The following is a 26588-nucleotide window of genomic DNA, read 5'->3' on the forward strand; positions in this document are numbered from 1 at the left end:
AATTGAAAATAACGAAAAAACAATTTATTCATACAATAATTAAAAATAATAAAAATAATTAATTAAGTTTTTAAAAGTATTATATCGCAGCATTTATAAGTTCAGAAATAAATGCACAAAGTATCATTTAAACAGGTGATAAATGCATATAGTACCATGTGGTTGTCTAAAGGTTTATGATTTAATAAAAGTGTTAACTACGCTCATCTTCCTCAAAATCAACCTAATATTTATTTAGTGGTCGTAAAACTGTCAGCTGGAATGCTATTTTGATAAATAAATCGAATGAACATCAGAGATTCACAATATTGCTTTGAAACATTTTGCATCCTTTTAAAATTGCGCGTGGAGGCATATTAATTATACAATATTAATATGCCTCCAACTTCAAGTAATCACATCGTGGACAAATACCTTACTTGAAAAGCGTTGCGATTTGAATTGAAACTGGAAAATATTGACAGAAAGTTCTATTGAAAACAAATGCGCGTCTTCAGAGGGTTCAATTATTTGCACGCGAACAAATGGAGAATTTATAATTGTCAGTAACGAAAATTAAACCTCTACCAATTATTGAGAGATCACACATTTATTAAGAAAATTAACAAATATGAACATTACTAAAACTATTAATAAAATAATAATCTCGTACTAAATGTTATTTTATTGATTGCATTACATTATATGATATTATTTTATTGATAATAGCCATATTAGAAGAGAAAATTAAAAAAACGTTCTAAGAAAAATCTAGATTCCAAGCGTTCTAACGTTCTATGTTCTAAAAAATCTAAACTTTCTAAGAAAAATCTAATACGCTAATCTTATGTTTCACACCTGGATTATTTAGTAAAAACTTATAATGAGAGACACTTGAAAATATGCTTTTGTATCATTTAGTAAAAATAGTGTAAAATATTACGCAACTAAATTGTTAATTGTTCAATAACTTCATTACTAATTCTGAATTACCGAATATTTTATAGTAATTAGTCATGTTTTATAAGCGAAATAGCTGAGTCGGGAAGCAAAGTTCCAGATTTAATAAGATCTTAATAAGATAAATACAGTAGAGTCCCGATTATCCGAGCCCCGGTTATCCGAGTTTCCGCTTTAACCGAGCTATCAAATATTTCAAAGATTTTTTTTGTTCTAGTTTATTTTTAAAAAAACCGCTGAAAAATAAATCTGAATTTTATCTTCCAAACACTCAGAAAAACAAAATCCAACAACTTGGTCTGTCGTCAATAATGATAATGAATCTAGCGAAGACGATGAAGACAGTGATTATTAAAATCAACAGATTAAAATCTCTCATACAGATGGACTAAAAGCTATCGAATGTACTATGGAATATGTAGAACCACAAAAAGAGGCGACACCAGCCTTCCTCTGTTATCCCTAAAAAAGGCGAAACATTACTACAGAAAAGCGCCTGAGTTACGTAGAACGAAAAACGATTAAGGACTTTTTTTAAGTAAAAACTATTTAATTCTCGTAAAGTATGCTTTTTAAATGTTTTTAAGTAAACTTTTTTTTATAATATGAATTGTATGTGGTATACTCGTATACATTTTGTATTTCTAAAATATATTATACTTTCTTATATATTTATATTTCTTATACATTTATATTTAAATATATTATACTTTCTTATACATTTATATTTAAATATATTATACTTTCTTATACATTTGTATTTCTTATACATTTATATTTAAATATATTATACTTTCTTATACATTAATACTTTCTCTTTTTCCTTCCGTTCTTATGCTTTAACCGAGTTTTTCAGTTATCCGAGTTTGTTGCGGTCACCATTAACTCGAATAAACGGGACTCTACTGTAATACTATTTACAATCTGGTTTGAAAGAAACAATCAGAAGAAAATATCTTACTTAGCTGTGAACTATACGATGTAAAATATTCTGGCACTCAGGTTCCCGGTACTTTTTACCATAAAATTCTTTTTTACCCGAGCCGTTACGGAAAAAATCTGATGTACCATAATTTTTACCTTCATAATTACTGTAAAATCACCGAATCACTCTAATTAAATGAATATTACTGTAAAAATTACGGTAAAAATAGATTTTACGGATGGTGCACTGATACTATATACCGTACTGATACTATATATATTTATGTACAGATATTTAAGTACTGATACTATATACCGTAATTCAATCCGGGATGGCGATGCAATGTAGATATTGAAAATAATTTTCGGTTAAAGCGAATGAAGTATAGAGAATATGATGCTACCTTTAGTTATACAACAAACTAAGCAAACTAAATATAGTTAATGTAATTAAAATACAGCAGATGAGATGACTTGATCATACTATCTATAAATATGAAAGCAATAACCCACAACAACGATGTTACACCTTTTTCAACTGTGTCGCAAGAGCCGGGATGGCTTAGGAGAGGAAGCGTTCACCTTCCAGTGAGGTGAACCGGGTATGAATCCCCTTGCCGTCAGGCTAACCATGAGAGGTTTTCGTGGTTTTCCTATCCTTGTAACGCAAATGCGGGTTAGTTCCATCAATAAAGTCCTCCACGCAGGCAAATTTCTCCCAAAACTCGATCTAGGATTTCCCTTGTTTTCTGGATTGGGTTCAAAATAACAGGGCTACGGAGTTGAACATTAGTAGCCGTATGCCCAAGAAATTGCGTCGGCTGTTCAATAACGGTTATAAAACTGTGTCACAAATAGTATGTAAAGAATTCAGTCTTTACGTTCATAGAAATCGGTTTAGTATTGAACTATAATACTGTATCAGTGTGCTGCAACCAAATCATCTGAATGTTAAGCAAATTCAATCTATATTCATGTTTAAAACGTTCGTAAATACGAAACAGTATAGTTAATCATATTAAAATATTTAAGTGCTGCTTTATAGACCAGAAACTACACAGGTGTGGAATTTAAAAACTAGAATACTACAAAAGTTGTAAAGAAATAAAATTTTATTTAAGGAAAAGATGGCATTAATTAAAAGCATTTTTATAATCACATTTTAACTATAACATATTAATTTCACTTTTTTTCATTTTGAAAAAAATTTTATTTTCTTTAGTCATTTTTTAGTTTTATCCAAATATAACCTTTTTAAACTAAATTTTAAAAACAATTTTGAGTATTATGAGTTTCAAAATTATGAAGAAGTGAAAGTAAAAGTTTTTTAATCCTCTTAAAAGGATTATTCCAAAACTTTATATATTTAGTACATTGCCTGTGTGCATTTTCTACAAAAGACCAAATTTCTTCATTTTAATTAAATTTTTTTTTACATAGAACTAAAATAAAAGCATTATATCCATATTGCGGATTATTACTTCAAAGAATATGCAATAATAATTTGAAGCAGAATAATATTTTCTCTAATACCATTTTACATTGTATACATTTATTTAAAACTTTTATCTCAATTTGTCTAAGCCAAAGTACTGCATATAAAACTATTTTGAACAATTGATTAAACTTCTTGTATTATTCAGAAAATGCAAAGCAAATTTTATGTATTTTATATATTTTTTAATTTTAGATAACTGGAAAAAAATTTAAATGGGCACGCTGGAATTTTGAAATACTTAGAACAGTAATATAGTAGCTCACATTTGGTGCACCAATTATGTCATTCACAATTGCTATAACCTTTATTTGGTGCTATGTTTAAACGTTTCGTAGAAATTAATTCTTCTAGAACTTGATTACACGATACTATGGTTAGAATTTGAATGAAATCAAGGTTTAGTTGAATATCTTATTAACGAAATATTATGGTTTAAGAAGTCGATACTATGGTTTATTGCTAAGAAACCGAATCAAAAAGTAGCAGATGACTTTCACGTAGATAAAAAAACGAGACCGATGTGTCACTTAAGATGGTAGCTGAAACCTTTGGCTTACTGATATATATACTGCTGCTTTTTATATCGATTTTTAAGATTAGAGGCTACTTTGACCATTCTCAACATTGAATTTTTAATGTCCTTATCCCTTTTTAACATCCATTGTTGATCTCATACTGAAAACAAATTAAGGTCAAAAGTGTCAGATTATAATAAAAAAGGAATTACTGGGGAAAATATTTATTTCTTCATTAATAGGTTTAGAATTGTATTATAAATTTTGTACTTGTATCATAGTCGATTTCAATTGCTTTTACAGTACTTTCGTATTGAAAAACTAATGAATAAATTTTGTAATATTAAGATTTATTGCCAAACTGGTTTTACTAAGAGTTCGGAAATAACAGGAAACTTTTTAAGCATTTTTTCCATTGCAAATTCCGCTATATTTGGCGGGATAAAGTATCGTTCTAATATTTACAGCTGGTTATTTAACATTTTTTAACTTGATACATTGAAGGGTTTTTAAAATTTCTCTTAACGTATTCCTCCTCTAAGGTTCTTAGATATTTTAACAAACCAAGTCATGTTTAACTTGATGTTAAGAGTAGAAAGAAATAATTAGGTTAAAGACTGAGTATGATATCTAGGAAAAAAACAATACAGACAATGTATAGGGGCGAATGATCAATAGGTGTTAATATAACGTAAGTGTTGGGATAAAATATCACTAAGTGACGAAATCATGCATATTAAGAAACAGGGTTTGAAGGATTGATTTAAAGGCCTTATCAAATAATCTAGGTCTATGTTCAGAAAGTTCTCTCTTGATAGTCTGTAAAAAGTTTCAGTAAAAATACAGGGAGAGAAACGAAGATCTCTATTAAATTACGTTAACTCTTGTTCAAACACATATAACTAGTTTCTCGTTCACAGAGTTACTGTTTCGAAAATTTTTCTAGTTATATTTTGGTGGTTAGAATTTCGCTGCAATGTAACGCCTTCAGTGGTTTCAAATCCAAAAAAAGCATAATCTAAGAGCCGTTCAGTAATTTACATTGCTTTGTTTACTTTATTTATATAAAATTACTAAATTCTCTGGGAGCTATATGTTTTTCTCATTTCACATGAGAATCCTGATTAATGGGTTCCCATGCACTGTTAGATTCCCATGTAAGAAATTTTACAAAGAGCATTAATTTTATTAGCAATATTTTCTGTTTGAGAAAAACATTTAAAAAAAAAGGTTTACTGAACCATACCTTTAATTAAAATACGATGCACATTTACTACATTCTTTATAAGATGATAAATCGAACCGCGTTATATAACAGTATGCTGTATAGAAATTTAAGAAGGATCAATTTGTCACTTTATAATGATAGTTACAAACTTGAAGATATTAGTGCTCAACTCAAGAGAGCAGTTTTAATAGTGTATGGTAATGAAGGATGAATAAAAACACGATGCGAAATGTTGTATGAAATAAAAAAGTTACTTTTTAAAATAACGTTTTTTAAGCAAAGCGAAAAATTATATAAGTTTTCTTGAGGGTTTATCTTCGCTGAATCTTTGATCAGTTTCACATTCCTTTGCTTGAGAATTTTTATAATATGTGATGATATTTGAGAATTGTGGAAAAGTTTTGGGATTTCATGGTGATATCTTACAGCATGGCATGAAAATATTTCATTCGGTTAAATTTACTCTCCATTTTGTATTTGTTACTAAATGTGTGGTACTAAGAACAATAATTTTGAAAACCAGAATTTCCAGTAAACCGCACCCCTATGAACGAAAAATTACTAAATAAATGGCCCAAATACAGTATATGTCTGTTTTATTAACCAAAAATATGTTGTTCTTTTTACTAGAAATGTCACTACCATAGAGTGTGGTAATTTTAAAAGAATTTTTTTCTACGAACACGGTTTAAATGTTGACTTTAACCATATAACAGTTCTCGTACAAAAGTGCTTTAAAATTTTTTAATTATGTTTTGATTATTTCTTTTTATTTTGATCAATAATAAATACACGAATCAGATCCCATGCTATCCAAAAAATAAATTCAACGTTGAGCAGTAATATCGACACCTTGAAACTTAAGACCGGGAAAATTTGTTACAACTTTAATAAATAAATTAAATGTTTACATTCAATTTAAACCATACTGAACTTTACTGTTATAAATATAATATGGTTCAACTCAGCACGTTATAAGAACTACAGCAAAATTAAATTATATTATGATTAACAGAGAATAATGAAGCATGACATGCATTCTTATCTTGTTATGAGGGATATTGTTTCCCTATTTTTACTGAGCATTTATTTAAAAAAAGTGCGTACTGCGTTGAACTATTGCAACTCTTTCTAAACATATTATATTACGATAAAATAATTCTAAAACATTTTTTTGAAGAAAAAATGCTGAAGTAAATCTCGAATTCCTGAAAATCTTATTAAAGTCACAGGCAAGAAAGATTCAGGATACATCATGGCCCAGTTCAATTTATCTCAAAAGAAAAAGAAAGCGAAATCTTCTTTTTCCATTGAGGAAAGCATGAGAAATTCAATTCAATTCTTATTTAATAAATTTGCAAGCATAAAAAAGGGATATAAAAAGCTGAATGGTTTCAAAACCAATCAAAATTTTGTTAGTTGCATAGAAAATGAAAATGAAGTTAAGTTTGAAAATGATTTTTTTTACCTATTTTGTTCAGCAAACTATCGAACCAAAAACTAATGAATATTGAAATGCTATTTTATTTAATACACTTTTATTATACGAGTTAAATACTTGTATATTCTCTAATGCGAACATATATTTTGAAGTAATAGAGAATTCAATATTTCACGCATTTAATAAATTGCAAATTTCCTTCGAGAAATTCAGATTTTTGTTTATTTTTAATTCACTATCAGTTTAAACTTCGCAAATTGAATTTATCAAAAGACTAGTTTTGGAAAAAAGTCAGTAAATATGTATGCAATTTTTAAAAAAGTAAATAAATATGTAAATTTTACAGTGGTATTTGGTTTTAGGTTTTTATGTTATTAAGCAATTTCATATATTTCGCAGCAAAACTAGTTCAGCGCTTAAACATAACATCGTTATTATGAATCATATTATCGTGAAAATCTGTCGTAACTTTAAAATGGTAGAAAATTAAATTATTATTTTTTTTAAGTTGAATTAAAGAATTGTGTTATCAAATTTTTTAGGTTCAACTAAAGAATCATGAGATATAATTTAGTTTGCAAAAAATTATGGTTCAGCATACTCCAAAATATCTAAATGTGTACATATTCTGTAACGTGATGCAAAGTAGTAAGACTGTAGCGAATCAATACCTTATGCTTGAAAAAGTTTTGGTACAAAATTTTTTTTTCGAAAACAAAATTTGCAATTCCAATATTTCATATGTTAAGTAATTTTTAAATTTGAAAGAGAACCAAATCGTGAAAGGACAAATTTTATTAGCAAAAAACCAGCTGGTATAAAGTAGAAAAAAAATTATAACCAGCAAGTATATTCGTACGTAGCACTAATTGGTTAACGAAAAATGACATTTTCCACGCTATATAGCATTTCATTCATTTCAGAAAAATGTTAAAGCAAGGACAAAAAAGGAATTTCTTTGACAATTTCGAATTTTTCATTTTAACTCAGTAATTATTTTGGGACATCTCATCAAATTCTTAGAGTTCTTTTATGCGATGAACTAAAGAACAAAAAAAAACTGACAGTTGAGCAACTTTATTTAAATGAAATTTGAATGCATTTAAAAGGAATAAATATCGCTAAATAAATATAAATAATAATATATTATTTAAAGAAAAATAAAAGTTTTGAATCTGCTATTCTATTCCCTTTACCTAAATAATAGATATTACTTCAACTACAGTTACGCCAACTATAAGGTGCAAAACCCTTTAGCTATTGTTACATAGCAATGTACAAATCTTATTTGCATATCATTATTTAATGATAAATAAAAATGTATTAATTAATTAGAAGGTTATTAATTGTTGACGAAAAATACATAGTTGATTAGACTATGTCAAGATTGCTCATATAAATTCAAGTCAAGTTGAAGATTACGCAAGGAATTTATTTTAGTTTAACACGTGTAATTTAAACCTTTAAATATTCTATCCACTTGAAATTTCAATTATTATTAGAACACTTTTAGCAGCCACTTAAAGAATACTTGAGTTTCAAAAGACATGTAAAGCATTATAGGATTTTAAGAACAAGATTACGCTTTCAAGTGTTTTAAGCCAGAAACTCCTTAAATTAAAAACGAGATTCTAATTTAAAACAAAGATTTACTGAATTAACAGAATGGAACCGTTTACTCTTTAAATGCAACATGCAAGTTTGGGATTTCCTCGAGCAAAATACAGAAGCGTTTTAATCTTCCTTTGAGCTATTCATTTAAACAATTAAAAATATCAGCTGCAGTTTAAGTATTAAATGCTCTCAAGTCACGACGTGAGAAGTGTTTAAAAGGTGGACTATTGGTATAGGTTGATTTTCTTTATCTTCTTAACCCTTAAAATAGCAAGAAAGAAAATTTAATATTATGATAATACAAGAAAATTTCGTTTTTGGCCGAAAAGTCTCCTGAGTTTAGTGCTTGAAGGATTTTTGTGTTATAATACAAAAAGAGTCAATAATTGAACTCAATGATTGAGAGATTTTGTGTTGCAATATATTTACGATCTTTATTTTAATTGCTTAATTTTTTATATATTACATTTTCATCCATTTACAATTAAATTATGGTATCGAAGCAATTTCGATTATTAAGTACTTGTCTAAATTTCATGCTGAATTTTTGAAAGCCATTAAGGTCTTTGAAGCTGGTTTTATACATTTGTCGAAACGAATAAACTGTCATTATCTCATGATCAGCTGATTGAAGGTCTGATTGCCAATCAGTTGATTGTAAAATCTTCTCAATTCGTGATAACTCTGAAGGCTGATAATACATATTTTCTTCATTATTTTCTTGATTTTATTGCATATAAAGTATCTTACTTCAGACATTTCCCAATTTGCTGATTAACAGGAATTCTGAACAGGGACTCTCTCTATCAGAAAGAGGGAGCAGCAATGATGAGGAGGGAGCTCTCCTCATCATCATTCGATTCCGTAATACAATCTTTTTTTTCAAGCTAGATGAAACCAATAGATTCACTAACAAAATTACATTCTACGGACAGATATGACATGAACCTAAGTTAGCTACAACTAAAACTTGCTGATTTATTCAAAAAACATTACTGATTAAGAAGGGTTCTAAGTTCAGAATTCTTAAGTGTTAATGGTATGAAAAGTTAATGGTTTAAATGTGGAGCAGTAATTGTTTACTTCCTTCCTTTCACATTGCTGAATTCTTTTTACGGTGTATTTATGTACACTTTCCAAAACAAAAATATAATTCTTTGTTAAAATTTTATTTGGAATCTTGTAAAAGTATCAAGTCTCTGGGGTGAAGAAAGCCATCTTCAGATTTTAAAGATATTTAAAATGTAAATTTTTTAACAACTTCAGTTCCTTTCTATAACAATGCGAGAATTTCTGATGGATTAAATAAAGCAGCATAAAACTGAAAAAGCTTTCATATTTATTATGTATGAAACGCAAATATTTTGAAGAGAGTGATTAGTGATTAATGCTGAACATAGGACAACACTTGTAACTTTCTTTTGAAGATGCTTAATTTTTTGAAATTGCTATTTTGCGTAAACAATTGTTCCTTTTAACTTCCTTTTGCTTAAGTTAACGTTCTACATCAGAAATCAAAATTTATTTTTTGAAAGTAGTTTGCTATGAAACAACCAAAATGTATAAAAAACACTTTGGCGATCAGAAAAAGAATGACCTTTAAAGAACATTATTGTAATAACTTGATTTGATTTAATTTGATAAATGAGCTATTGTAAGAAATTTCTTGAAATGAGAATTTTTTTTCCACAAGCACTCAATCTTCTTATGAGTAGATATATCCAAATTTCTTTTGAATATATAAACGATTCTTTTCAAAATGAGCAATTTGCGAATCGATAGTTCTGAGAAATATTAACGTAAAAAAAAAACAGCTTGAGCTTTAAAGAACATTATTGTAATAACTTGATTTGATTTAATTTGATAAATGAGCTATTGTAAGAAATTTCTTGGGAATTTTTTAACTAATAATAATGATAAAGCATTATGAAAATAAGAATTATTAGCAGCGTTATAATTTTTTTCTTGCGAAACAGTTGTGATAACTTTGGGATATAATATCAATATATAAGTCATCCGACATAAAAAATTTAATATGCATTTATAGTTACATTTAATACTTCATTTGTTTATTGTTAAATTTAAAGATATAGATCTTTTTTGAATTCCAATATTTATTTAAACATTTTGCACAGTAGCAAATTTTTCATTATCGAGAAATTTGAAAATTTGAAATTTAATATTATTTGCGTTATTTCCCTTACTTTTTTCGCATAACGTAAATGTTTTTTTTGTTTTTTTTTGAAAATGAGCAAAGTGTGTAACTGATAGTTCAAACGATTCGAACCACAAAGCTGTTCAGTAGAATAAAAGTGTATTTTCAAAGCTCAGTTTTTTAAAGGACTTTAAACGAGCTTATCTGTTTACACAAACTATATGAATGTTTTATAAGGACATTTATTTTTTTTCTTTATTCATTTTTCAACTGAAAATGAGAATTTTTTTTCCACAAGCACTCAATCTTCTTATGAGTAGATATATCCAAATTTCTTTTGAATATATAAACGATTCTTTTCAAAATGAGCAATTTGCGAATCGATAGTTCTGAGAAATATTAACGTAAAAAAAACAAATTATTGATTATCCGTCAAGCACTTTTTCATTCCTCTGGACTCACTATGACACTAAAAAGCTATTAATTTTCCTTGTCAGGCAAATACATCATTATAAAACCTAAAGTATATTTCTAAAGGTTTTCTTTTAAATAATTTCATGAAATTTTTTGACAGTGTACCACATGTAGATACCAAGAGATCTAGTTTATTATGACTTATTTGTACGATATATAAAATTTATTTATGTTCTATCGATAATATATCCCTTTTGTGCTATGCTAAAATAAATATACTGAGATCCTTAAATATCCGTTAAGAAGCTTTTGTTACACTCTCTTTAAAATTTACAGACACACGCCGATGTCAATTTTCAGAAAATTGGCAGTTTGTTTCGATTAGTTATGAATGAAGAAAGAATGAAAAATAAACTTATATTTAACCTAGTTAAACTGAAGATTTCTATAGTCTTAGTCAGTTAAGCACAAATCAATAAAATACATTATCTAGGCAATGAGTCTTAAGGCTGCTTTTCGAAGGCTTCCTTGTCGCTGAAATAACTCTTCTTTTGCAATTTTATGTTGTTTTCTTAACTGCTTTGATTTAACAGCAGTTATTCATGACTGTTAGGAAAAATCAACATATTTTTAACTAGCACCCTCAATGCTAATTCTGAAAATGGCGCAGTTTGTAAAGAAGTCGCGCAAAATGTAAGATTAAAAAAAACCCCACAGTTTTGTGAAAAAAGCGTTTGTGATCCAATATTTTAATATTTAAAAAGGTATGCGAACACTGCCTTTTCTGGGTTCATAAAAATTAGCAAGCATTGAGAAATATTAAAATGTTAATTGAATTTTGATATTGTTCAAACAGTTTGGTTATCTCTCCAAATTGGTGATTTTTGAAAAAGTTAAGTAACTTATTTAAATATTTAAGTTAGTTGTCTTTTCTAAAGCCTATAAATTCATTTCCGAAAAATGTTATATAAAAACTTTACCTCTATTGTAGGACTCTTAAACTGAGGCAGTTTTATTTTTCTTAGGGAACGATCTTCGAAACACATTGCTAACACGAATTTATAGTGAATCCTACTATCGACTCTAAGGCACTTTACAGGATATGGAATATTTATTGCCTTATATTCAAAATAATATATTACATTATTTATAGCTCAACTTGGAATGGTTAAATTATGAATCAACAGTTTTGAATCGAAATTTTTTGAGATATTTAATTGACAAGATTCATAATTCCTATTTTAAGTAGCTAAACCTGGTTTTTTGTTTCATTCCTGCTTAATAAAATACCCTGCGTATTCCATGAGCAAATAAGAAGCTAAATTAAAAAAAAATCTGAATTATAACTAAGAGATTTATTTGAAGCTATTATGTTTGAAACCTCGAAACACAAATACAAAGGTAATTCAAACTTGTTGTTTTAGGTAATTTAAAGTTTGATGTGAAAAAAGGAGCAAATGCATAATCTTAGTTTGAAAACATAAATAATTTAGATTTAAGTCTATTTGCATAGTTAAGTCATTATTTTTCAATGTTAAATTAGCAAATTTTTTTCCATTTGTGAATGTCGAAAAAATGTGTTCAAATAAAAGTTACAATTTAATTTATTCAGTTTTGACGTTGCTCTTTTTTTAATAATATATAAGTTTAAGACAAATTGAAGCAAATAAATTTGTCTCTTTTAAACTCTGAAAGTATATAGTGAAGAAACAAGCTTTCAAGAAATTTTAATAACTTAATTTTCTCTAATCAGATTATTATATTTTAAAAAAGGCATAAAAATCAGTAGCAATTTATTAAAAAAGGCTTAGCTCATTTGCTTCTCCTGTTTTTAATTTAATTTTTAAAGGTTTATTCTTTTTTCTTTTCGTTGATAACCAAGTAATTATTTTTTGCGCACATTCCTTCTTTTTATGGTTTTACCACTAATCACAACTTCCGCTCATTAAACTCTTTCGGTTGAAAGTAATTTCCCACGCTAAACTGTGACAATTACCTAATTTGCATTTTCATTAAGTTAAGCATTTTAACAAAATTTGCATAAAAAAAGAAATCCAGAAAAAAAGTTTTAAAAAAAATGCACAAGAATTGTATTGTTATTAACTAAAAACTTAACAATGAATGTAACTTGACATTTAGTATAAAATTTTTAGTTGCTTTATTCTTTTTTTAAATAAAAGAAAAGAAGACTCAGAGGAATTTAATCAAAATTTTTTTAATCAAAGAGTTCTTTATTTCAACCAATAGACATTATTTTTTATTTCCTTATTTTTGTCAATAATAATTTGAATTTACCGTGCATAATAGTTCTAAAAAAATGGATTGTTTTTTGTTCAGAAATGCAGTAAATTATTTTTTCTGAGAGAAATCTTTGCCATTTTCGCTCAAGGATTTATCTCCCTCAATTTATTTATCCAAAAATTAATACTTGATAAATATAGGAAATTATGATAGTTCAATTTAAGACTGTTAGAAATCTTGATCCTTACTGACATTCAAATTCTTTGCAATCTTATTATGGAGCTAGGTAGAATAATAATTTTATAATTCTTAAATAAGATTACACGATACTATGGTTCAACCTGAAAAAAAATATGGTTCAATTTAACATTAACATCTGATGGTTCGAGGTACCAAAATTACGGTTCAAAGCTAAACCGATTTTTTTGATCTTGCATATCTTGGTTGACCACAAAACACTGAACAATAGATGAGGTATTACTTAGGGTTTGTAAATTTTACGTGTTTTATGGTGCGCAAACTTTTCGAATTCTGTTGTTTAGCCCAGAAAATTTCTTCATCATTACACTTATTTTTATATGATTAAATTAATATGAAATCAAAGTTTCTAATATTTTCTGAAACTAGAACTTCATTTATAATTGATTAAATCTACTTTATGCACCATGTCAGCTAAAAATTACGTCAGCATGTGCAGAGGTGCGTCTATGCCGAAATTACCATATTCTGGTCTCAGTGTATATTTCATAGTAGTTTTTACAGAGTAGTTGTATAAACTATTTACCATTTTCATAAATCCAGATTTTTTCTTGATGCCATTACATGGACAAGGACCACCTTCAGCCATATCAAAGTATATCTTGGACGTATCAAACTGGAATGAAAAAATTAAATTTAGTTTCATAGTAAAAGTCAGCTTTACAACTAAATGATATTATTTATGTGGAAAGGTAGCTGTAAAGTGGCTGATAACCTGAGTATAAGATATGGATATTTTAAGTTTGACAGAAATCAGAAAAAATGCATAACTGATACAGTTGTTCAAGAAATCATTTTGATACAAACATGTGTAATACTTTTGGGAAAAAATGAAAAAGATAATTGAAAACAAAGAAGGGCAAAACAACAAAGTACAATTTATGCATAAAATGGTGTAGAACAGGGTTCGTATGGAAAATTTGAAAAATGGTTTTAATATTTTAATAAAGAAGAACCAAATTTTTACTTATTAATTAACTTTCAACTTAAAATTAAAAATTCAAAACTTCAGATTATACAACTAGATATGTATTAAGAATATTGTAAACACAAACTTACTAGAGTATAATTTATTTTCTTAATTCTCTTACCACTTTTTATGTCTTTTAAGGTCCTCTTGAACCTCGGTAAGATGTTTAAATCCTTCTAAATACGTGATGCGCTAGACGAAATGCCAAATTATGTAAATAAATAAAAGTTTAAAAAAATCCGTTCATGCTCATCGTAGTAAACGGTTTTATTTAAAAAAAATATTTAGACACTGATTGTGGGTAATTCGATGCATGAAGTAAAATCTCGATTATAAATGAATGAATCTTTTTTAACTACATCAAATAATGACCACTTTTCTATTATAACTAAGTATACCATTCATTAGTACTTAAAAATATAGCCCAAAATGATCACCATTGTGATGTTCTAGCAATTGCTCGCCATGCTTGAAGTTAAATATTTTCTTCTATGAAAAGTTTACGTCTTCTCAATATCGAAATTTTTTTCTTAACTTAGAAATTGAACTCGGATATTTTGATCTAAGGCAGGAGCCAGATACGACATCTGCGGATGAATAATTATTAATAATCATTTGAGTTTGATGTCGGGAAGTAGAAGGGTGTCATTTCAACATATCATAGTTATTTTATGTCATAATTGTAAAAATTCAATCATTCGTTATGACATCGTTTTAGTTTATAAATAAATAACTGCTTGATTAAATGCTATCTGTGGTTAATTTTAAGCAATTACCCCAGCTCAAAATTGTTTGTTCATAAAGAGCATACAACAAAGGAAATAAAAGGTTAAAAAATATTAATCAAAAATGACGTTATGTCAGTTAAAATAAACGAAATTATTTCAGAAGGACATAAAAACTAAAATAAATAAAATAAAATGGGAATAGGATGGATTGTATTTGAGATCTCAAATGAAAAAAACAAACATCAAAATTGCTTTTGAGAAAAAATGAATTAAAGTTTTAAAATCTCCAAGGGATTCTTTTACATAATGCTTTCTCATATTTTACACTACGGATGCAAAAAATACATTTTGGTTTTTATAAATGCTAAGAATGATTTTCCACTATAATAATTGTCTTATTTCAAACTTTCTTCAATATTTTACATGTTTTTTTTATCATCATATTTAAAAAAATTTTGAATTCAAAAAATTTTTTTACCTCAAATTCCTCCCTCCAACTCATTCTAAACTTTTATATATTTAATTACTTTAGCCAAAATATTCGTGTTTCATAAATACATACTTCCCATTAACTGAATTTAATAAAATTGTAGTAGAGTTTTCTTAACAAATTTATACTAAAAATGTAACTGAAACGAGACATTCTTAACGAGACAATCTCAAAAGAAATTCACGGAAGAAAACTTTTCATGCAAAATAATACAAATTACTTTTACCAAAAGTTTTTTCGATTAGTTTTGAGATCAGACATTGCAATAGATTTTTCAAATTGTAACAAGAAGTCATTTAAAGTTGTGTTTTTGAAATTAAGAAAAGGTTTCTTACTCACTACAATTAGAAAACAGCGAACAATTTTTGATTTTCTTTTTGATGCTATTATTATTTTTCGCTTCTTTAAATCGATGCTGAAATAAATATTTTTTATCATATAAATTCAGTTTTTAAGATTAGGAAAATGTTAAACGAATAGACCGAAGAAAACAAGATGGAAATATTTACTTTTCAATGTAGACTTCATTTGATAACTAAAGTCGAAAAAGTAGACATGTTTGGAGCACTCCAACAAGGCGTTTATTTTCAAGACACGTGAATGATGAAAACATAGCAGTTCAGAAATAAGAAAAAAATTACTGAAGAAAAGAACGAGAAAGAATTGATGATTATAAGAAAAAAATAAAAAGAATTTATGAGAAAAAGCATGGCAAGAAAATGGCAAATCAGAATAGAATGCCGTGGCCATACGGAATTTATTCTAGCTTGGTTTTCAACTCTAGTAATTTCACCCCAAATCTACCTTCCTCTATGAAAATGCTTTTTGCTTTGATTTGTCCTGTTCGGTCACCTCGGACAACGTGATCTTGCCTCATTAATTTCATTTTTGCCGATTCTGTGACTCCTCTTACGTTTACCTTTTTCTATTTTTATCATTCCAATGTTGTTTTCTTGAGAATGAGTATCATGCTCAAGGCCAATAAACATATTGATTTTTTTCAACTCTAATTATGAAGCAAATGAAATTTTTATTAACAAAGTAAATTAGGGTATCGTATTTACGTAAGATGTATAAAGGCTCAGCGCATGACTAAAATTTTTGTCCATACCAAAAATATTTTTGAATTTCAATTTTTAGAATTTTTATATCGTCATCTCGATGGAAAAATATGCTTTTATTTGTTTATAACTCTTTAAATCAGAAATAAATGTTTTTAGGTAAATTAAAACTTTCAAAATATAAAAATGTTTACTCAAGATATGAAATACAGTAATCATAGACCTTAATGTATGCCCGGCAATGCTCCGTTAATATAGATTAAGAAAAAGTGTGCACATTAAATGACGCAAACGAATATTTAAGGGATTGAAAACTATCAAAATATGTCGAATCACTGAAAGTAAAGAGACAGTGTGAAAAATATCAAAACCTGTTTATCGCCCGAATCCTCTTGATACTGTTTCTAACAATCGCCTTTCTTTCTGCATATTCAGGAAATTAAACAGGTTTTCATATTTTCTGTACAGACATCCTCAGTTGGGATTTTTTAGATGTCGATTGCATTTTCGATTCTGCCCTGCTTACATATTAAAGTAGCAACTATAAAGCCCACTTTTTTCACGTTATTTTGGAGAAGAATTTTAAAAAATACACCGAACGTACGGTTTTAAACAAATTTAGAATAAAGCATCTTTATATGATCCTTAAAATTGCAGTGAATAGTGTCTCATATTTTAAAAAGATAAAAAAAAATTTCTTTTCCTTTTTTTTATTTATTTACTTGGTTTGTAGACTTAAGTATTGCATTGTGCTCAAATCTGCCAAATACAACAGTTTGAATGCTTTGTAACCATCAAAGAATAAAACTCTTCATCCTTTATATCATCATATTGACTTTTTAAAAAAATGCATTTCTATAGCAACCTTCATGTATAAGAGTTAATATGCCGCAAAAACGAAGAAAAAAATTTCTTCAGTTTTTATCCTGAATTCCTCAATGTTTATCCCAAAGGAAATGTCAACGACTGTAAATATTTTAGATACGGCTAAGTTTTAGAAGCGGCTATTTTCTTCTTATTCATTTTGTGAATCTTTAGCTTAACATCTTACTTATTTTATTGGAAATGCAATATATTTATGAAATATTATATTTCTTAGAAACGAAGAGTTTTCCAAGAGTTTTGTCAACAAATATATACGGGTATTTTTAGAAACTGCGTCGTGCTTCGTAAATGAAAGTAAGAAAAAATTCTAGAGTGCATGTTTAATTCTTTTTAGTTAACATGTAAATCATGTTATCTGATATATATTTACTGTTAAAGTAGTAATAATTGAAAGATAACAAATGAGAGAGAGAGAGAGAGGTGTTTTGAATGAGAACAGCTGAAAATTTTTACATTTTTTTTCACAGGACTTAAAAAAACTAAACTGAAAAAATTTCTTTAGAATAAACTAATACAAAAAAATGAGATCCTGATGCAGACGTGGTCTTTTAAATTACGATTATTTGTTTTATGCAAGTTTTGGTTAGGAAAGAATAAAAAAGTGTTAGCATTTTGGAAAAAAAATCGAAATGCAGCAACAAGAAAATTGCAAGAGAATTCAAATTTTCGATAATGTAGTTTTTTTGCGGTTTCTGCAACTAGACACTTTGGATCGGTTTTTTGAACATTTTCTCTGGAATTTATTTTTGTTAAACTATTTTTTCTTAGCACGCATATTATATAAACTAGTTTTTCTTGTATTTGCACTCATAACGATTTTTATTTTCTTTAAACTAAGTTCAAAAGCTTCTGTTTTTGTCACACTTAAAATTAGAGAGACGTACTTCAAATAATAAACTTATAATTGAGAGCGTTCTGTCATTGTTCTTGAAATTTTTATAAAATACCTTTTTTATTTTGAATCTGAAACATTAATTTCTCTTTTGGCAGTATCTGTAATTTTTACTAAACTAATAAAAAAAATATTGAATATAATTATAAAATTCTCATTTACCCAAAAGTAATTTGATAATAGTTTTCAATAAGTATTAATTAGTTTTTGTTTAGTTTAGTAATGTTTGAAATAATATTGAGCTTGTACATAAGTATACTTGGAAGCGAGTACAATTTGGACTAATTAATTCAAAATGTTTTTGATTAAGTAAATAGTAGTCCGTAGATTCGGTTGAACACATACGAAGTGAAGTTAGTATTAAAGAGACTAATATTTCAGCAGCTCTCTCAATTTCAGGCATATTTTTCAAATTGCTTCAATTACCATATTTTGAAGGTCAAGTATACAAATCCGTTGAAAACATGGTTTGCTTAATCAGAGAAATTAGGTTTTTAAATCTGATATTTTTAACTGAAAATACCGTCTTTACAAATTAATTAACATATTTACGGTAAGTATTCAAGTGGAAAGTGAAACTCTTATCACAATATCTCAAAAGTTAATTAGCTGTTCTGTTTCTTATTTTGCGCTCTGTGCTTATCTAAGTCTTATCCATCCCCACTGATAAATGGACCAAGCATTCACGTGATATTGATCTAATCATGGGAAAATTTCGAGGTTTTTTCCTTGAGTTAATTCTGCCTAAAAACGAGTTTGTCTTATGGTTTTGTCCAGGAGTTTTTCTGTTCTGATTTTTTTTCGTTATGTTTAGAGATTTATACAATACAAGGGAGAAGTGCTTTGAGTTGTTGTGAATCTATAGAAGTGGGTACCATATGTTTATCAGCACTTTTGAATTCCCTCATTATTAAATTGATGTTCTCATAATCTGTTTTTAAAACTCGAAACATTCTGTTTCCTTTAATATTATTCTAGTTCGCCAAAAGAAATGTTTTTATAATTGCAAGCAAAATCTTTGAATGAGCGTCTGATAGTGAAGTAAAAATCCATTAAATGCACTGTCACTTTGTTCAATGACCCATTATAAAACGTACTATATTTTGCAAATTTGAAACTTGAATCCTTTTGTTGCATGCAAGAATAATACCTTTTAAAATTATTCTTAAATCAGTAATTTCAGTTCAGTGTAAATTTTCTGAAAATTAATTTATTCAACATTTTATCGTCTTATTAGACTTTTTTTTATCAAAGAAGTTTTCTGTATCACCATTAAAGCATTATATTTTTTTTTGCAACTATCAATATTTTTTCAAAGATAAAATTCATTCTTTTAGTGGAAGTTTCTAAATTATACATTTAAAACAAGCTGTTTCGATGTCAGTTATTATGCTGGCAGTTAATTAAAGCCATCATTATATATTTAATTTAAAAATAAGCTCTTTATGTTAAGCATGCTTAAATGGATCAAGATCATTTTTTTGTAATTTCACTCTTATTATCAGACATTTAGGAAAAAATACAAAACTGAAAAGTAAATTTAACAATTTTCATGTCATGCTCAAATGTATCACGGCAAAAGTATAAAATTTTATCACATATTATAAGACCCCTAAAACCATATTTTGTTGTTAATGTTGTTAAAATCATTACAGAAGCGCTTTAATAAAAATTATCGATCAACAATTATCAACGGAAATACTGTCAATTTTACCATATTCAGGAAATTTTGACCATATTTTTTTCTCAGTGTTGTATTCATGTCTCTAATTACTTAGTCTCTATAGCTTCTTATGAAGTTTTGAAGTTTAACATAATTTTTAAATTTTGGTCTTACTTCATTTTAATTTAAAACAAATCCAAATTTTTTAAGAAAATAAATAATTAGGAGAGGAATAATAATTTATCGTGTCGTTCGGAAAGTAATTTCGTTTTTCCGACAGAGTATTTAATTGTATTTTTTCTAACCCAACTTCACACTTAAGCCGCATTATCATTATATGTTTTGATTGCTGATATAGCAAGGCTTGTGTGTGAAAAAGTTCAATTAAATCTACGCAGTAGTTTTTGGTTGGTGCCCTTTTAAATATGGAGAGCTATAAGCTGTATTTTCGTCATATTTTACTTTTTTACTATAGAAAAGGTAGAAATGCTGTTCATGCCAGAAAGAAATTAACCGATGTGTATGGAGAAGATGTGTTGACAGTGCGCCAGTACCAGAACTGATCTGCAAAATTTTGATCCTGCAATTTTGATGTCGAGGATGCTTCACGTTCTGGAAGGCCGGTTGAGGCTATTTTTGTTAATTACTAGAATTCTTGCTTTCTTTCTTTTCTTTTCTTTTTTTTTAATCAGACCATAAAAATTTTTACTCCAGGATTTTTTTCAGCTTGTACTTAATGAAATTTCAATTAATTTAGATAATTTCGTTTTTAATTGGACTTTTAAACAGTAAATATTGTATTAAATTGAACCGTGTTTCCGTTCATCGAACCATACTATCCTATAAAAGAGTTTAAAAAAATTGATAATACAGTTCAACTTAGCACCGAATTGAAGTTACAGCAGATTTCAAGGATACCATGCTTGAAACTTTTAAACAGCCAAAACAAAAAGTAAAAGAAGAAAAATTTTACATTCATTTTTTTCTTTATTAGATGCCAAATCATATATTTAGAAATTTGTCACTTCAATTTCTTAAGATGAGATGTCGAAAGTCAAAATGAAGTTCTTTTTTTTCCATTGTTATCAGACACACGGAAGAGTAAAGACGGAAAAAATGATGCGTTCAGCGGAGAGCCAGCCGAAATAAGGCCATCCTTTCATTGATCGAATTCCACAAGAAGACAGAAAATGGAAATACAACGTTTGAAGGAATGACTGTTTCTGATTTTCTTTTACAAGAATGCGCTAGTATTTCATATCGCTAACCTGATAGGGATATTGCCGTACGTAATTTATTGTTATAGATTGATGACAGTTGTATTTATAGTATGTTCAATAACGCAGGACAATTTTTATGAAAAAATTCCGGAGAACATATTTTCATGACTTTTTTTTATTGGCATCATAATTACAGGACACGTTTCAGTAAATGCGAAGTCTTACAAACCATTTAAAAAACACATTTTTAAAATAATATAAATTGAGTCAAAAATTAAGAAAAAATAGTATCAATTAAAGAAGAGAATATTTTCTTATCAATAATTCATGATTTAAAAATGTCGTCTGCTTATTTCAGTTGACATTGATTTTTCTCGGACATTTTAGGAACATTTCAGACATATGAGAAATATTTCGGAAAAATTTCTATAGTAATTGCAAAGATTTTTAAAGCTTTGAGATTAATTAAAACAATTCTAGAACTTTATGAAGTGTCTTCGTATTTTTCCTTTGCAAAATCTGTAAATTATCTGAGACGTAGTTTCGAAAGCTTTTGCTGAATATAAACAAAAATATAGCATTAATATCACTTTAATAAAGATTACACATAAATAATTTCATTTAAATATAATTTAGAAAGGTATAAGTAACGTTAAACAATAAAACAGCTTTCAGAGCTTCGAAAATTGAAATATTCGAAGCTGAATTTAAAATATAATATACTATTTAGCTTTTCACATTATATCGAAGAATTTAACATTGTTTTATAATGAATATAAGTTTCCTGAAGTAGTTAATGTTTTTAGAAACATCATTCAACAGAAAACGAAAAGCATATTTTTTAGCAAAAAATTTTAAAAATCACAAATAATGAAAAGGAAGTTTAAAAAAGGAACTTTCTTCATATGATTCTAACGCTCTCAAATTTTTCGCGAAGAGAACTATATTTTGATCATAAACTACAGATAAGTATTATGCCCAAAACAATTCGAAAATAACTTTCATGCATAAATAACTAGGAAGAATAAAATAAAACAGACATCTGAATCTAATGTAAATAGAATTTCACTTAACATTGAAATATGGCTTTTGATAGCATTCATATTGCGCACATGCAACTCGAATTTTTTAACCTATGAGGGTGCTAACTATCCCTGGTAACATTTTCAAAAAAAACCTTCAAACTGTAAAGTATGTTTACACTTTTAATATTATCTATTATAAGATAACATTGCGTCAAGACCCAAGGCATCATCGGTGAGAGGTAAGCAGAGTATTTAATAAAGAATCCTTAAATTAGCAATTCTTAATCGGCTCATAATGTAGAAAAATATTTTATTTCATAAACTGGATTTATTTAAATCGTAACATTTTATGAAACTGCTGAGATTATATCAGAAAATTATTTCTGACATTTCGGAAAATGTAACCTAAAGTATCAAAGCTGCGCTACAGATCGTAAAAATTAGCAAAGTAAACAAAACTAGTTTAAGCAACTCTTTGCAATCAATGGTAACTATCAAATTCATTTCAAATTTAATAGAATTGAATTGTTTGCAACATAACGAGTTCTTAAAAACAGTTTTTTTCGTATAATTTTATTACATTTTTTTTGTTAATGAAAAATATGACATTATCTTCTAATTTTTTAGGATTATAATAAGAAACAGTGAATATGAGAAATTTATTTATACTTATCACCCAAAAATTAATTACTGTATAAGAATATAAAATAAGAATATAAAAAGCTTTAAGCTGAAATATATTTAAAACCTTATATTTTTGATATATTAAATAATTTAAGATATCTTCAAATCACATAAGTGTAAAGCACAATCAAAACGTTTTCTTATATTGTTATAAAAATTATATGACAATGCCAATTTTTCCTCTTCAAGTGCACTATAGCCTACTACTGGCCGTGGACGTCTAAATAAGTGTACTAAAATAGATCCAATCAGGCGCTATAGTCTACTTCTACGCAATCCAACCAGCTTATGAGAGGCTTTCCTCTTTTCCTAGAACACATGCAAATATTTAATTTTTTTAACAAGGTTCAAGTTATCAGATCTAAAAATATGCCCTATCATCGTCTATGATAAGATTTCATCAGTTTGTCAATCTTAGGGAGCAGTTTGTATTTCTTATAGATTTCATTGTTCGTCTGTCATTTTCTCTAAATAGCCAAATATTTTCGACGAAATTTTCCTTCAAAGAAAATTTATTATTTTTTTTAAGTCTGCCTTCATCTGCTTTTTAAAGAATAAAAAATTTCACGATAATTCACTTTTGAAGAAAGGACCAGTAATGACTGCTTTGCCAATTTAAGATGATTGTGCTATATGCTGCCTAGATAATACCTGAAAACTGGAATGATTACTTTTCAAATGTATGTATAAGCAGATTATGGATATATTCTGAAAGAAACTAGAAATATTGTTATTGATACTGATAGTTTATTGTAATATTGCTATCAATATTGGTATTTTTAAATATAATATTGCTATTGATATTGATAGTTTAATTGTAATATTGCTTTCGATATCGATATTTCTTAAATATTATATTGCTGTTGATATTAATAGCTTATTAATTGCTTTATTGCTATCGATATTAAAAATTTTAGGCATAGTATTGATATTGATATATTTTAAGAATAATATTGCTATTATTATTTTATTAATTGTAATATTGATATTTTATTAAGTAAAATATTGCTATTGATAATTTACATGTATACGTACATATTTTTGTGTCGTGAGACGCGTCGATTACTAATAAATAAAATTTAAAAAAGACTTTCCTTCCGATATTATTTCATAATAAATAATATATAATTCCTCATTAAATACTCTTTTCTGGTATATAAGTTTCGGTAGTACTTAATATAACTAAATTATCAATCATCATTATGAGAATTACAATGAATTTATTTCAAACTAAGATCTAAAACTGAATCTATAAGCACTTTTGTCATGTTCTGCTATTGCTATTGATATTTTACATGTATACGCACATATTTTTGTGTCGTGTAACGCGTAGATTACTAATAAATAAAATTTAAAAAAGACTTTCCTTCCGATATTATTTTATAATAAATAATATATAATTCCTCATTAAATACTCTTTTCTGATATATAAGTATCGGTAGTAATTAATATAACTAAATTCTTAATCATCATTATGAGAATTACAATGAATTTATTTCAAACTAAGATCTAAAACAGACTCTATAAGCACTTTTGTCATGTTCTGAAATGATATCGACCAGCTAAGTTAATATCCAGAGTCATTTGAAACTATTCTAGTTTCTGCATTCTCTAGGGCCATAGTTGCAGTTTTATTTTCTTTGTTGAAATATGTGTTTCGAACAGCTAATTTATTTTCCTTTCAAAAATCTCCAGTCTCAAGCGATTTCGTCTTTGTCTCAAGAAAGATACTTTACTAGAAATTTATGAAGGAAAGAACTAGTATTTTTCTTCCTTCGAAATATAAATTGGAATAAAATTTAAGCTCTATACTACATTTTAGTACAATGCTCTTGTTATAATAAATTTTTCTGTCGCATTTTGGTTCAGAATTTAGCATCTATCTTGTAATTTTCCTTATCCAATGAAAATAAGTAACAATTATGAAACAAATATAATTATAGGTTAATTGTTTTAAAGTAGAGGTCTCAACGAATTTCTCCACAAACTACTACTACTAATACAACAGCAGTTAAAATCTTTTACAGTAATATTAAATTTCTGCGATGGAATTAGAACAGATTTATAACTAAAGGAAAAAAGCTCTCGGAAAAATTAAGTTATCGGTAAATAATTTCCGCTTTATTTATTTAGTATTATTACTATTATTATTATTATTATTATTATTATTTGAACAGAAACAGTTCTTAAAATCTATGAGCTCTCTACAGAGAAGTATAAGCAGAAAGTGAGATTAGAAAATAAATAATTTCGTATGCTATGATAAATGAGTTTTAAAGTTTGCATATTAAGAAATTATTTTTAGAGATTCGGATTATTTTTAGAGAAAAGAGCTTTATTTGTTTGATTTTGTTATTTTAATAGAATTTCGAAATAAGTTTAGTTAAGTTATATAAGTTTAGTTTACATTTTATAAACTGAAATATCCATGTTTTTGGTGTCTTGGAAAGTTTACATCAGTAGCGGTGGCAGTGTTAGGACATTCGGAGCATACTGAACCATAATATTGTTAAGATTTTTGGAAATATTCCTATTAGTTTAAATCTGAGCCATTTACCTTAAATATTTAACTCGTAGCATGATTTAACTCGAATGGAAACGCAGTTCAATTTAACATCTAAGGTTACGACAAATTTGCACTGTATTATGGTACTGATATCATGACTCGACATTGAATTGATTCTCTCCGATTGTAAATTACCAGTATCAATGTCTATGAAAAAAACTGATATCAGTCAAAATAGTGTAAAAGGAAACAATGTTAATATCCTATAAAAAAAGAGAAGTAATAGTAGTTCGGGTCAGAATGAGCAATATAAATATATGACAAGCAATAGCAAGTCTAATGTGAGAAGAACTAATTTGTATTTGTGTCAAAACATGCAATATCAATATGAGAAAAGAACAGGCAATACCAATTTGCTTCAAAACAAGATATAAAGATATCTTATGAAAGATTAAAAAGTGCCATTCAATATTAGAACAAGTAACATCATGACATATAATTTAGATCTGGGCCAGTAGCCAGAACAAACAATATCTGTGTTAGAACAAACGTTATAAATGTTTTATGAAAGAATAAACAATATTATTCAGTATCAAAACAAGCAATATAAGATCTATTGAAACAAGAATAAATGTAAATCTCTGTTCTTTGCTGTAAATATTTTATAGGGAAGAAAACATAATTCATGCATTGAAAATGGGTAAGTTATTTTTGCTTAACGAAATGTACCATTTAAAACCGATATTTGGTTGAGAAATGAAGAAAGCTTGCTGCCAAGTCTTAAACCATGTTGGTAGCTAACAGAAGACAATGTCCACTTTTTCCATGAAGTCACTTTACGCATTATTGCAATACTTTAACATATCAGGAAAAGGTTAATTAGTGTCTATAATTAACTTTTGAAAAAGTATTCTTTGATATAAGTCCGTATGTTTTAAAAGTTCCTTTCAATGTAGATAGTGAGCTGCAGAGAGTACCGAAGTTAAAATTATATAGTTAGTGCGATATAAAGCTCTACAAATGGGAGATTTTTCAAATACATGAATGAATGTTACAAATCTTTTTGTTGCGTAACAGCATTGTGGTTAGCATGTCTGAGGCCAAAACCGAAGACTAAAACTCAGGCAAACACTAAACCTTTTATTCAACGAGTATTTATTGTACCGGTTTCGCTGGTATACCTGGTTATGATGTTAGCTTGTAAAGAGGGTTGTGAATTAATGATTAATAAATCATG

General features: G+C 27.5%; 1 protein-coding gene across 1 annotated transcript in view; it reads right to left on the reverse strand.

Annotated features, from left to right (window-relative positions):
* Nucleotides 1–26588, reverse strand: part of LOC139427053 (uncharacterized) — a 148772-nt gene that overhangs the window by 27459 nt on the left and 94725 nt on the right. Inside the window, exon 2 of the mRNA XM_071187571.1 lies at nucleotides 13754–13843. Coding sequence (XP_071043672.1) covers nucleotides 13754–13816 — 63 coding nt within the window. The 5' untranslated portion in view covers nucleotides 13817–13843. The remainder of the gene's footprint in view (nucleotides 1–13753; nucleotides 13844–26588) is intronic.

Source organism: Parasteatoda tepidariorum, chromosome 11 (genome assembly GCF_982258835.1).
Source record: "Parasteatoda tepidariorum strain Cologne lab strain chromosome 11, Ptep-v5.0, whole genome shotgun sequence".
NCBI classification, from domain to species: Eukaryota; Metazoa; Arthropoda; class Arachnida; order Araneae; family Theridiidae; genus Parasteatoda; species Parasteatoda tepidariorum.